The sequence below is a fragment of the Rana temporaria genome, chromosome 1 (assembly GCF_905171775.1).
Source record: "Rana temporaria chromosome 1, aRanTem1.1, whole genome shotgun sequence".
Lineage (NCBI taxonomy): Eukaryota > Metazoa > Chordata > Amphibia > Anura > Ranidae > Rana > Rana temporaria.
The window spans coordinates 1,795,113-1,809,109 of record NC_053489.1 but is presented as its reverse complement, the minus strand read 5'-3'; the positions used below and the strand labels follow the sequence as shown (position 1 = coordinate 1,809,109).

The window sequence follows — 13,997 nt, the reverse complement described above, 5'->3', positions numbered from 1 at the left end:
AGTGTTTGGGGACCCGGGTCCTGCCCCAGGGGAGTGTTTGGGGACCCGGGTCCTGCCCCAGGGGAGTGTTTGGGGACCCGGGTCCTGTCCCAGGGGGAGTGTTTGGGGACCCGGGTCCTGCCCCAGGGGAGTGTTTGGGGACCCGGGTCCTGCCCCAGGGGAAGTGTTTGGGGACCCGGGTCCTGCCCCAGGGGGAGTGTTTGGGGTCCCGGGTCCTGCCCCAGGGGGAGTGTTTGGGGACCCGGGTCCTGCCCCAGGGGGAGTGTTTGGGAACCCGGGTCCTGCCCCAGGGGGAGTGTTTGGGGACCCGGGTCCTGTCCCAGGGGGAGTGTTTGGGGACCCGGGTCCTGCCCCAGGGGGAGTGTTTGGGGACCCGGGTCCTGCCCCAGGGGAGTGTTTGGGGACCCGGGTCCTGCCCCAGGGGAGTGTTTGGGGACCCGGGTCCTGCCCCAGGGGGAGTGTTTGGGGACCCGGGTCCTGTCCCAGGGGGAGTGTTTGGGGACCCGGGTCCTGCCTCAGGGGAGTGTTTGGGGACCCGGGTCCTGCCCCAGGGGAGTGTTTGGGGACCCGGGTCCTGCCCCAGGGGAGTGTTTGGGGACCCGGGTCCTGCCCCAGGGGAGTGTTTGGGGACCCGGGTCCTGCCCCAGGGGGAGTGTTTGGGGACCCGGGTCCTGCTCCAGGGGGAGTGTTTGGGGACCCGGGTCCTGCCCCAGGGGAGTGTTTGGGGACCCGGGTCCTGCCCCAGGGGACTGTTTGGGGACCCGGGTCCTGCCCCAGGGGGAGTGTTTGGGGACCCGGGTCCTGCCCCAGGGGGAGTGTTTGGGAACCCGGGTCCTGCCCCAGGGGGAGTGTTTGGGGACCCGGGTCCTGCCCCAGGGGGAGTGTTTGGGGACCCGGGTCCTGCCCCAGGGGGAGTGTTTGGGGACCCGGGTCCTGCCCCAGGGGGAGTGTTTGGGGACCCGGGTCCTGCCCCAGGGGAGTATTTGGGGACCCAGGTCCTGCCCCAGGGGGAGTGTTTGGGGACCCGGGTCCTGCCCCAGGGGGAGTGTTTGGGAACCCGGGTCCTGCCTCAGGGGACATGTATCGATGCAAAAAAAGGTTTAAAAACTGCAGTTTTTTTGGGAGCAGTGATTTTAATAATGCTTAAAGTGAAACAATAAAAGTGAAATATTCCTTTAAATATCGTACCTGGGGGGTGTCTATAGTATGCATGTGAAGTAGCACTTGTTTCCCGTGCTTGGAACTGTCCCTGCACAAAATGATATTTCTATAGGAAAAAAAGTAATTTAAAACTACTCGCGGCTATTCATGAATTGTCGGGTCCCGGCAATACAGAGAAAAGTCATTAAAAAAAAGAACAAAAAAAAAAGCGTGGGCAAGGGTTGTGGGGATGAGGCCCTTGTCCTCATCAACATGGGGACATCCTCCCCATATTGAGGGCATGTGGCCTGGTGCGGTTCAGGAGGGGGGGGCGCTCTCTTGTCCCCCCTCTTTTCCTGCGGCCTGCCAGGTTGCGTGCTCGGATAAGGGCCTGGTGTGGATTTTTGGGGGAACCCCACGCCATTTTTTTTGGGGGCGGGGTTCCCCTTAAAATCCATACCAGACCTGAAGGGCCTGATATGGAATTTGGGGGGGACCCCCGCGCTTTTTTTTGGGGGTTCGGACCCCCTGCCGTTTTTTTTTTTATGACTTTTGATCTGTATTCCCGGGACCCGACAATTCATTAAAAGAAGCGAGTAGTTTAAAGCGGAGCTCCACCCTGAAAAAAAAAAATCCAGAATGCTGGCCAAAAAATGTACTTTTCTTTTTTAAACATACCAGAAGTGCCCGTTGCTAGGCAGATCGTCCTAATCTGCCACTTCCTGATCCGCGGTCCGTCTTCTTTCTTCTCCTCCTCGCGCTGCCTCCTGGGGAATGGGGGAGCGGTGTCTTCTGGGACCTTGTGTGTGTCCCAGGAGACATCACCCATTCACGTAGCGACGCGTGGCTCACGCATGGGCAGTAGAGGAACCGGGCAGTGAAGCCGCAACGCTTCACTTCCTGACTCCCTCACCGAGGATGGTGGCGGGGGAGCCGAGACCCGAGCGATTGCTCGGCTTCGGCTGCCGTCATCGCGGGCACCATGGACAGGTAAGTGTCCTCCGGACTTTTATTTATTTATTTTTATTTTTTAACCGGACCCCTGCTTTAAATTACCTTTTTTCCCATAGAAATATCATTTTGTGCAGGGACAGTTCTAAACACGGGAAACATGCGCTACTTCACAGGTATACTATAGACACCTTCCAGGTACAATATTTAAAGGAATATTTCACTTTTATTGTTTCACTTTAAGCATTATTAAAATCACTGCTCCCGAAAAAAAAATTATGTTTTTAAAACTTTTTTTGCATTAATACATGTCCCCTGGGGCAGGACCCGGGTCCCCAAACACTCCCCCTGGGGCAAGACCCGGGTCCCCAAACACTCCCCCTGGGGCAAGACCCGGGTCCCCAAACACTGCCCTGGGGCAGGACCCGGGTCTCCAAACACTCTCCTGGGGCAGGACCCGGGTCTCCAAACACTCCCCTGGGGCAGGACCCAGGTCCCCAAACACTCCCCTGGGGCAGGACCCGGGTCCCAAACACTCCCCTGGGGCAGGAACCGGGTCCCCTAACACTCCCCTGGGGCAGGACCCGGGTCCCCAAACACTCCCCTGGGGCAGGAACCGGGTCCCCTAACACACCCCTGGGGCAGGACCCGGGTCCCCAAACACTCCCCTGGGGCAGGACCCGGGTCCCTAAACACTCCCCTGGGGCAGGAACCGGGTCCCCTAACACACCCCTGGGGCAGGACCCGGGTCCCCAAACACTCCCCCTGGGGCAGGACCCGGGTCCCCAAACACTTCCCTGGGGCAGGACCCGGGTCCCCAAACACTCCCCCTGGGGCAGGACCCGGGTCCCCAAACACTTCCCTGGGGCAGGACCCGGGTCCCCAAACACTTCCCTGGGGCAGGACCCGGGTCTCCAAACACTCTCCTGGGGCAGGACCCGGGTCTCCAAACACTCTCCTGGGGCAGGACCCGGGTCCCCAAACACTCCCCTGGGGCAGGACCCGGGTCTCCAAACACTCCCCTGGGGCAGGACCCGGGTCCCCAAACACTCCCCTGGGGCAGGACCCGGGTCTCCAAACACTTTTTATGACAATAACTTGCATATTAGCCTTTAAAATGAACACATTTGATTTCTCCCATAGACTTTTAGCGGTGTTCCGCGTCCTCTCCCCTCACAGCCTGGATGCCGAGTGAGGTGGTGGCGCCCGCTGAGCTCCATAGCATTGGAGGGCGGAAGCGACGTCGATGCTCTTAAAGGGGAATTTTTTTTTTGTAATAAAAAGTTACATTTAATTTTTTTTTGTGCATTTTAGTGTAAATATGAGATCTGATATCTTTTTGACCTCAAATCTCACATTTAAGAGGACCTGTCATGCTTTTTTTTCTATTACAAAGGGATGTTTACATGACTTGTTGGGTATCAATTTACTCGGCGTCACATTATCTTTCACAATATAAAAAAAAATTGGGCTAACTTTACTGTTTTCTTATTTTTTAATTCAAAAAGGTGTTTATTTTCCCCAAAAAATGCGCTTGTGAGACTGCTGCTAAAATACGGTGTGACATAAAGTATTGCAACAATCTCCATTTTATTCTCTAGGGTGATAGAAAAAATATATAATGTTTGGGGGTTGTAAGTAATTTTCTAGCAAAAAAAAAATGATTTAAACACCAAGGCCCGGATTCAGAAAGAATCGCGTAAGTTTGGGCTGGCGTAGCGTATCTCATATACACTACGCAGCCATAACTTAGAGAGGCAGGTACCGTATTCATAAACAACTTGCGTCCTAAGTTACGGCGGCGTAACGTATATGGCCCGGTGTAAGCCCGCGTAATTCAAAGTAGGTTGGCAGTGGGCGTGTTTTATTAAAATGAACCGTGACCCCATGCAAATGAGGGGCCGAACGAACGGCGCTTGCGCCGTCCGTGGACGTATCCCAGTGCGCATGCGCAGAATCACGTCGCAAATACACAATGCTTTCGACGTGAACGTAAACTACGCCCAGCCCCATTCACGTACGAACTACGCAAACGACGTAAACCACGCTGTTCCGACGTCCATACTTAACATTGGCTGCGCCTCATATAGCAGGGGTAACTTTAAGCCGGTCATACGCCTTACGTAAACAACGTATATTGATACGCCGGGCGCAAGTACATTCGTGAATCGGCGTATCTTACTCATTTGCATATTTTTTATGGGAACGCCGGATGCGTCCAGCGTAACTATGCGCCCACGATACGCCGGCGTAGGCAAGTTACGTCGGACGGCTGAAGCCATGTTTTGAGGTGTATCTCTCTTTGTGAGTCGGCGTAAAGATGCGACGGCGCACATTTGAAATTACGGCGGCGTATCTGGAGATACGCCGCCGTAACTAGTTTCTGAATCCGGGCCCAAATCTCAAAACAAGGCTCTGCCCTTAAGTGGTTAAGCTGCAGGATCCAAATCCTTGCTACACTACGTAGTGTGTGACTGACCCAGAACAAGCATGCAGCCAGTGAAGTCTGAACACTCTGCCCTCCTGCATGCTTGTTCCTGGTCAGTGACACACTAGGTAGTGAAGTGAGGTTTAGGATGAAGATGACGGCCCTGGAACCTGCAGCTTTATACATAAATCACTCATGTTGTTTCTTCTCTGCTACCCCCTATTGGCTGAGTATTTTACCAATCAGATTTTCCACTCTGTGATGTCACCAGTCTCTGGGCAGATTTCTCACATCTGATTCCCCCCAGATATCATTATACAGGAACCTAACCCTAGATATATCCCAGCATGGAGGGGCTCAGTGAAGGTGGTGGTGAAGGTGTAGAGATGTCGGATCGGATCACACAGATCATAAAAGGAGATCTGCCCGGCCTCATAATCTAGATCTATCCTGACTCTCTTACTGGAGACATCAATGAGTAATTTGGTCACCTTACTGTCATGTATTGCTGAGTACTGACTACCCCCCAAAATTATCTTCCTCTCCAGACACCAGGACTTCTTATTATGTCCAATTACTGACCGATGTCCTCTCCTGTCTATACTGGGGTAACAAATCCCGACTTTCCAGACTCGTGACCCCCCCACATCCACTTCCCAGTAATGTCTCCCTGAGGAGATCCCCTCACTGCTTATCACTTGAGGATCCTGAAATCTCTCTGGTGTTTCTGGGTAATTCTGGCTTACATCTGACCTGGACACAGTTGTCCTGTCATCTGATATATGTAGATTCTTACCAGCTGTACTCACATCCAGTAATATGTCTATGGGGGAGAGTTTGGGGCGTTTCCTGGATTGCTCAGCATTGTTTTCATCTTCGCCCTTTCTTTTTAAACGTGGATAGACATGTGTGCCTGTACATTTCTCTACATTTCCCCCAGACATGATATCAGATAAACCTGTGTGTAATGTGTGTGACGTCCCCGCCACATCCAGATCCCCTCCATCATGGAGGAGGTTATCACGTCTCTCTCTGTCCTCATCATCTCCATCCTCAGAATCAAATGAGTCACCTGTGTCCAATTCCTCATCATCTCCATCCTCAGAATCACACAAGTCACCTGTGTCCAATTCCTCATCATCTCCATCCTCAGAATCACACAAGTCACCTGTGTCTGATTCCTTTAGAATAGTCAGTGGATCCATCTTGTTACACAGCTCCTCAATGTCCTCCGTCTTCCTGGGCAGCTCTTTATTGCTTATTCTGAGCTTTTTCTGAACATTTTTTAATATTTTCTTCTTCTTCTCAGAGGCCTCATCCAGAGTCTCCACCTGGTGTCCCCGAAGTTCTCCATCCAGCCTGCAGGACACACAGATACAGGAGGAGTCCTCAGGGCAGTAATACTCCAGGATCTCCTTATGGACGGAGCATTTCCTGTTCTCCGGGGATGTGGTGGGGGGGTCACATAAAACGTGTTCTGGTGACTTGCTGTGGACTCTCAGGTCATCGTCACACAGAGAAGCTTCACAATGCAGACAGGATATGACAGCAGGTACAGGAGTGTGAATACAGTAAGTACAGAAGACCCCGGACTCCTCCTGATCTGGACGGGTGGACTGAATATTCTCCATTAGGTTACTTAGTTTCAGATTCCTCTGAAGGACGGGACGTTTCTTGAAGTTTTGTTTAAAATTCAGGACAGGAATATCCTCCTCCTGTATATCCGGCGCACTACCAATACAGTCCCGGCAGAAGTTGTGTCCACGTTTCAGGGTTACAGGATCCTTATAAATGTTCAGACAGACGGAACATTCCAGATGAGAAGATGTTATTGCTGAGCAGAAGAGTAAAGTGAGAAGATTGAACTCAGTCAGAAGTATTTATTAGGAGAGTAAACAATGTACAAAGTCCAATGATCCATAAGAGTCATGCGATTATATCCGGATCTGCTGAACTGTGTATGTTTTCCTTCACTTTCCATATAATTGGTCTTTGAACTTTCTTATAGAATAATCCTGAGTGATAAAAGAGAAGAAAGGGCGTGTTCCATGTTTATCTACCCAGAGACGGTGCAACCATATAATCATCAGAGTCCGCATTACTTCTCTCTGCAGAAATATTTTATATTGTTATCAGATCACATAATATGAACTGAGTAGAGTAGTGTTGGGTGAACGGTTCGAGCTGAGAAAAAGTTTGACCTGAACATCGCCTGTTCAGCGAACACTGAAATTTGGGGGGCACTCGGCGGGATGTTTGGCCGCCGAACACCCCACAATGCACTGCGTGCTGCACAGTGCATTCTAGGGACCTAATTTGATGAAGTTTCCCACAGGAACCCGTGACAAACCCTTGTCCTCATAGGGATATGTCCACCATAAATGCTTCCCTTGTCCAGAACCTGCACTATACAAGACCCTTTAGCCCACCCAGTCACCAGCCGTATCTCAGTGTAGGGTGAAAAACAGGAGACTCTCTTTATTCAAGCACATGTTACCACTAGGGATGAGCTTTGTGTTCAAGTCAAACTCATGTTCAACTCGAACATTGTATGATCGATCGTTCATCAAATTGCGAAAGTTTTGGGCTGTTCGTGCCAAATTCGAGTGGCGCGCCACGGCCCATAATTCACTGCGGCAGTGCATTGCTGGCTGATGATTGACCAAGCATGCACTATGACCCGCATGCTTGGCCAATCACAGCGCCATCTGTACAGAGAGCTGTAATTGGCCAAAGCCAAGGTGGCTTTGGCCAATTATGCTTTAGGGGATTTAGTACATGCCCCACACTATATAAGGCCGCCTGGAAGTCGGCCTTGTGCAGTGTGTTGCAGCATTGGTGAAAGACAGAGAGAGAGAGTGTCATTTCAATTAAATTAGATAGAGCAGGCAGGCGAGTCAGTTAGCTGAAGTTACAGTGTGTAGAGGATATATATGCATCCCAGTTGTTGTATATATATTTATATACTGTATTCATTTTAGCTAGATCCGTTCCTGCATTCTCTTCCTAATATACTGACAGGCAGGCAGGTGATTGTGCTAGATGCAGTATTTTCACTTAGTGTACTGTGTCCTCTGCACAGTGTGCACCTAAAGCTACCTGAATACAATTGCTGGTGTTATCATACAAATACAGGCAGAGACATCCAGTATTCAGTTTTAGTGTTCATTGCACAGTGTGCACCTAAAGCTACCTGACTACAATTGCTGGTGTTCTCATACTAATACCACAGGCAGTGATCAGCAAGTATTTTCACTTGGTGTACTGTGTCCTCTGCACAGTGTGCACCTAAAGCTACCTGACTACAATTGCTGGTGTTCTCATACTAATACCACAGGCAGGGATCTGCAAGTATTTTCACTTGGTGTACTCTGTCCTCTGCACAGTGTGCACCTAAAGCTACCTGAAGACCATTGTTGGTGTACTCATACTAATACCACAGGCAGGGATCTGCAAGTATTTTCACTTGGTGTACTCTGTCCTCTGCACAGTGTGCACCTAAAGCTACCTGACTACAATTGCTGGTGTTCTCATACTAATACCACAGGCAGTGATCAGCAAGTATTTTCACTTGGTGTACTGTGTCCTCTCCACAGTGTGCACCTAAAGCTACCTGAAGACCATTGTTGGTGTTCTCATACTAATACCACAGGCAGGGATCTGCAGGTATCTTCCCTTGGTGTACTGTGTCCTCTACACAGTGTGCAACTAAAGCTAACTGAATACAATTGTTGGTGTTCTCATACTAATAATACTACAGCAGGGAGTTGATTCTGCTAGCTGCAGTCTAATCAGTATATATATATATATATATATATATATACACACATCCCAGCTTTGTGCAGCTACATCTCCCTGCAGGCCATTAGTATGTCTGGAAGGACAACAAGGAGAAGCAGAGAGTCACAAGCCGATAAAAGAGGGCAAGCAGGCTCTGCGTCTAGAGGCATCAGTGCTGGTTGTGGACACAGTGCATCCTCATCAGCATGTGGCCGTGGGACACTCTTGTCCTCTTTTTCGGCAGCTGGCCGTGTTGAGCCGCAACATGCCAAAGACTTGGTAGAGTGGATGACCAAGCCGTCCTCATCCTCTCTCACCCAGGCTCAGGGTACTTTGTTTGGCAAAGCAGCTGCCAATGCAGCCTCTTCTCTCGGCTCAATGGCATCAGTCACTCCTTCCCTATTCCCACCATGTCCTCCTGAGGAGTCCCCTGAACTGTTTGTCCACAGTGTTGGGTACATGCTGCAGGAGGATGCGCAGCGTTTTGAAGGCTCCGATGATGGTACACAGCTAGAGGAAGGCAGTAACGTGAGCCCAGAGAGAGCGGGTGCCTGAGAGGGACAGAAATCTGGCAGTCATGTTCCCCCAGCTGCAGCATACTGCCAGATTTGCTACAGTGATGAGGAGGGAGGGGATGATGAGGTCACTGACTCTACGTGGGTGCCTGATAGGAGGGAGGAGGAGGCACATCTCCAACAAGGCAGGATGCCCTCCAGGGGCCAGCTTAAGGGCAGCACACCGACTGCATCACAGCGCAGAGCTACGCCTGTGCAGGGCGCTGCTGTCTCTCCGTATTATTCCAAAAGTTCCTTGGTGTGGGCCTTTTTTGAGATGAGTGCATCAAATCGCACCACTGCTATTTGCAACATATGTCGCAAGCGTATCTCGCGTGGCCAAAACATCACCCGCTTGGGCACCACATGCTTGACCAGACATATGTCGACCTGCTATGCAGTTCGTTGGCAAGCGTACCTAAAAGACCCACACCAAAGAACAAAGCGGACCTCTTCTTGCTCCTCATCACCTGGGATCTCCAACCCCACTATACCTTCAGTCCTCTCTGAAGCCTACACTGAGAGGAATGAAGGTATAGAATTAGGTGTGTCACAGCCAAGTACATGCGGGCAATCTGCTATCGGTACACGGACGTCAGATTGTACCAGGCAAATTTCCCTGCCTCAGCTGCTTCAGCGCCAAAAGAAGTTAACTCCCAGCCATCCACATGCCCAGCGGTTGAATGCTAGCTTAGCTAAATTGCTAGCACTTCAACTGCTGCCTTTTCAGTTGGTAGACTCTGCCCCTTCCGTGAGTTTGTGGAATGTGCGGTACCTCAGTGGCAGGTTCCCAAACGCTAGTTGTTCTCACGGAAGGCGATTCCGGCTCTCTGCCGGCATGTGGAAGGCAATGTCCATGCCTCGCTGGACAGGGCGGTCAGTGATAAGGTGCATATTACTGCTGACTCATGGTCCAGCAGACTAGGACAGGAAAGTTACCTATCTTTCACGGCGCATTGGGTGACTGTGCTGGCAGCTGGGAAGGATGCAGGACAAGGTACAGTAGTTTTGGAGGTTGTTCCGCCACAACGCCTCCAAAATGCTACTACTGGTGATTGTGACACACCTCTCTCCTCCACCCCCTCCTCTTCTTCCTCTGTGGCCTCTTCCTGTGCTGATGTGTCCTCGGAACCAGCGGTGCTCTGTAGGCATTCAAGGAGCTACGCAGGTAGGCAGGCAAAGAGGCGCCATGCAGTGCTTGACCTGGTGTGCTTGGGGGACAGGAGCCTCACTGGGGCAGAGGTTCTGTCAGCTCTGCAGGGGCAGGCTCAAAGGTGGGTGACGCTACGCCAGCTTAAGCCAGGAATGGTGCTTTGCGACAATGGCACCAACCTCCTCTCTGCCCTGCGACAGGGACAACTGACCCATGTGCCCTGTTTTGCTCATGTCCTTAACTTGGTGGTGCAGCGGTTCTTGGGCAGGTACCCAGGCTTACAGGATGTCCTGAAGCAGGCCAGGAAACTCTGGGCCAGATTCTTGTACATCCGCGTATCTTTGCGCGGGCGTAACGTATCCGATTTACGTTACACCTCCGCAACTTAGACGGGCAAGTGCTGTATTCTCAAAGCACTTGCCCTGTTAGTTGCGGCGGCGTAGCGTAAATCGGCCGGCATAAGCCCGCCTAATTCAAATGTGGGACAGGGGGCGTGTTTTATGTTAATGTTCTGTGACCCGACGTGATTGACGTTTTTCACGAACGGCGCATGCGCCGTCCGTGGAAATCTCCCAGTGTGCATTGCTCCTAATACGCCGCAAGGACGTATTGGTTTGGATGTGAATGTAAATTACGTCCAGCCCCAGTCACGGCCGAGTTACGCAAACGACGTAAAATTTTTACATTTAGTCTCAGGAACGACGGCCATACTTAACATTGATACGCCGCACTTACGCCACCATATAGCAGGGGTAACTTTACGCCGGGAAAAGCCTAACGTAAACGGCGTAACTGTACTGCGTCGGCCGGGCGTACGTTCGTGAATTCGCATATCTAGCTGATTTACATATTTTGACGCGTAAATCAGCGTACACGCCCCTAGCGGCCAGCGTAAATATTCAGTTACGATCCGACAGCGTAAGAGACTTACGCCTGTCGGATCTAAGGGAAATCTATGCGTAACTGATTCTAAGAATCAGGCGCATAGATATGATGGCGCGACTCAGAGATACGACGGCGTATCTGGAGATACGCCATCCTATCTCCTTTGTGAATCTGGCCCTTAGTGTGCATTTCCGATGGTCATATAATATTAGCCACTGCTTGGCTGGCAGACCTCCAAAAGGAATACAACCTGCCCAAGAACCGCCTAATCTGTGACAAGCCCACCATGTGGAACTCTACGTTGACCATGCCTAAGCGGCTGCACACACAGTAGAGGGCCATCAATGAGTATCTGTGCTGCCAATGTGGCACCAGAACAGGGTCAGGGTAGCTTGTTTTTTTTTCCCCACGCCAGTTGGCTATGATCAGGGTTGCATGCACTGTCCTGTCACCATTTGAGGAGGCCACGAGGATGATGAGCAGTGACAGTGCATGCATCAGTGACACAGTCCCTCTTATCCACCTGTTGGAGCACACGCTCCGTGGAATAATGGACAGGGCCCTTGAGGCAGAACAGAGGGAGGAAGAGGAGGACTTCCTTACCTCTCAAGGCCCCCTTTATCCAGACAGTGTTTCTGCCTATCACACAGGAAGAGGAGGATTGTGTCAGCATGGAGGTGGAGCCTAGCACTCAGCATCAGCAGCAGTCCTCAAGGGATCAATTACAGTCCCAAAGAACCCATGGACTTGTACGTGGCTGGGACGAGGTGGCTGAGGATCCTGTCGTTCTCAGTGACCCAGAGGACTGTGCATCGAATGCCTCAGAAAACCTACGCTGCATGGCCTCCCTGATCCTGCAAAGCCTGCGGAAGGATCCTCGTATTCGTGCTATCAAGGAGAGGGATCATTACTGGCTGGCAACCCTCCTTGATCCACTTTACAAAAATAAGGTTGCAGACCTTATCTTGCCGGTGCAGAGGGAGCAGAAGATTTTTTTTTTTTTTAAAAGCCTATGGCGTGTGAACACACCCAAAAAACTCCACCCGGTGCAGAAAAAATGTGCACACACATAAAGAGTGTTCACAAAAACGTGCAGACGGGTGCAACGTCAAGTGTTCCTCCTGTGAAGAGGGACCCAAACCCTGATCCCCCGGGGCGTTAGGCTCCAGACGGGGACTCAGGTACTGTGGTCCGAACAACCGAAGCCGACACGGACCCAACTTCCTCGGAGGGACTGCCGAAACAGAACCCTCCCAGTACTAGGTGGGGCTCCCCCGAAGGGAGACCCCATGAGAGCGAGTGAACTAAGCCAGAAGGCCATGTCCACCCACTCCCAAGACGTTCAGGGCTGGCCCGAGGACCCGCACCCTACTAATCACACAGTGACACAAAACGTGCACAACAAAAAAAAAGACAAAAAAGTGACAAACACAGGCTTAAATAAAATAAAGTGGGGGAAGGGATAGTGGAGAGGAGAGTGAAAGAAGTGGCCATTGTGGTAAAACAATGACCAGGCCCTCCGGCCAGGAATAAAAAATTCCTCCGGTCCTAGCCAAAAGGCCCGGCCCAGGAGGCAGGTGCTAAAAAAAGCGTGTATCTGGTGCAGTGACCGTGGTATCTTAAATCAATGTGTCCCTCACACACAGTGATCTTCAGATACCCCTGGACTGCCACTCCAGGGGCACATGCACCATAGGCTTTTCGTTCCATATCCGACCCCCCGACCGGCCAGTGCAGCCCTCCACCCCTGCCAGCTAGAGAGCCCTTCAAGGTTTTCTTGGGGAGAACTGCCACTCAGATAACAGCCTCCACCAATACTAGCCCCTCCAGACCCTCCGTCAACCCAGCGGATTTGCATGGCTCTACCCCGTCCTACCACAGGGCATTACCAGCTCCTCCAACCGGATCGCTGACAGAGATAGCACTTACACTAGCCAGCCAGAAGGCCAGACTAGAACTCGGCAAAAAGACCAAGACCAAGCGCAGTACCCATCCTCACCAGGAGCACCCTTCCAGATGGCTCAGACTCAACCATGGGCCGGCCCCCAGTATTCTGTCGGGCAGCACAGCGTAGTCCCTGCTGAAACCATCCTTCCAGGTGCAATGACGTCATTGGATTGCATCCACCCTCCCCATGTAGGAGGTGCTTCAGCGCTCCGCTGACAACTGATAAGGACAGATACCACACCCAGTCCCAGCCAAAAGGCCGAGAAGCGGCAGGGAAGACAACCACGATCAGCACGGCCTAGAGTGTGCAATAGCCGTGCCTCGCCCTGGGAGAACCACCTCCATGATCATGGTGTCACCCCTGCCAGGTAAGTATATGCGTGGACCAATGCCATCAAACCGTTTTTTAGGCCGCATTTCACGTTGAAAGCAATAACGTCCTTGCAACGTCATTTAGAGCAATGCACACTGGGATATTTTACGGACGGCGTATGCGCCATTCAAATTATACGTCAAAAGTGCGGGGTCAAGTTAGATTTAAATAATACACGCCCGCTACATCCCCATTTGAATTACGCGGCCTTACACTGCAACACATACGTTGCGCCACGGTAACTAAGGGCACAACTTCTTTCTGAATAAAGAACTTGCGCCCAAAGTTAGAGCGGCGTACGTGAGCCGGACAGATACGCCATTGTATCTGAATCCGGCCCCTAGTGTGTACCAGGCTTTACACCTAAAGCTGAGCAAAATCTGTTCCAAAATTCTGATGTAAGCTGTACTCCTCTGTCAGGCATCACATCATCAGGAATTCCGTGTAGTTTACATACTTCTCGAACCATTAACTTGGAAGTTTGTTCAGCAGACGGTACCCCCTTAACAGGTATAAAATGAGTCATCTTCGTGAGACGGTCGATGACGAGCAAGATAGAGGTCATTACTTTTGAGGGAGGTAAATCTACTACAAAGTCCATAGAAATTGACCCCCGTGGTCTTAATGGAACTGGGAGTGGCTGGAGCAACCCCAAAGGAGAAGCTCGGGGAGTCTAAAGCCTCGTACACACGATCAGTCCATCCGATGAGAACGGTCTGAAGGACCGTTGTCATAGGTTAACCGATGAAGCTGACGGATGGTCCGTCGCGCCCACACACCATCAGT

At 51.4% G+C, this 13,997-nt stretch overlaps 1 protein-coding gene and 1 non-coding gene across 2 annotated transcripts; both read right to left on the bottom strand.

The window, feature by feature from the left end:
* Positions 1-4,806: 4,806 nt before the first annotated feature.
* LOC120924980 (E3 ubiquitin-protein ligase TRIM11-like) lies at positions 4,807-13,737 on the bottom strand. The gene is made up of 4 exons (XM_040335907.1): positions 13,563-13,737; positions 6,005-6,353; positions 5,688-5,878; positions 4,807-5,639 (listed from the first exon to the last, which is right to left on the bottom strand). Exons 1-4 carry the CDS (start codon positions 13,735-13,737, stop codon positions 4,807-4,809), a joined length of 1,548 nt encoding a protein of 515 aa, XP_040191841.1.
* Positions 13,056-13,214, bottom strand: LOC120925717. The gene has a single exon (XR_005746920.1). It is a non-coding gene; the product is annotated as a U1 spliceosomal RNA (small nuclear RNA).
* Positions 13,738-13,997: the final 260 nt, after the last annotated feature.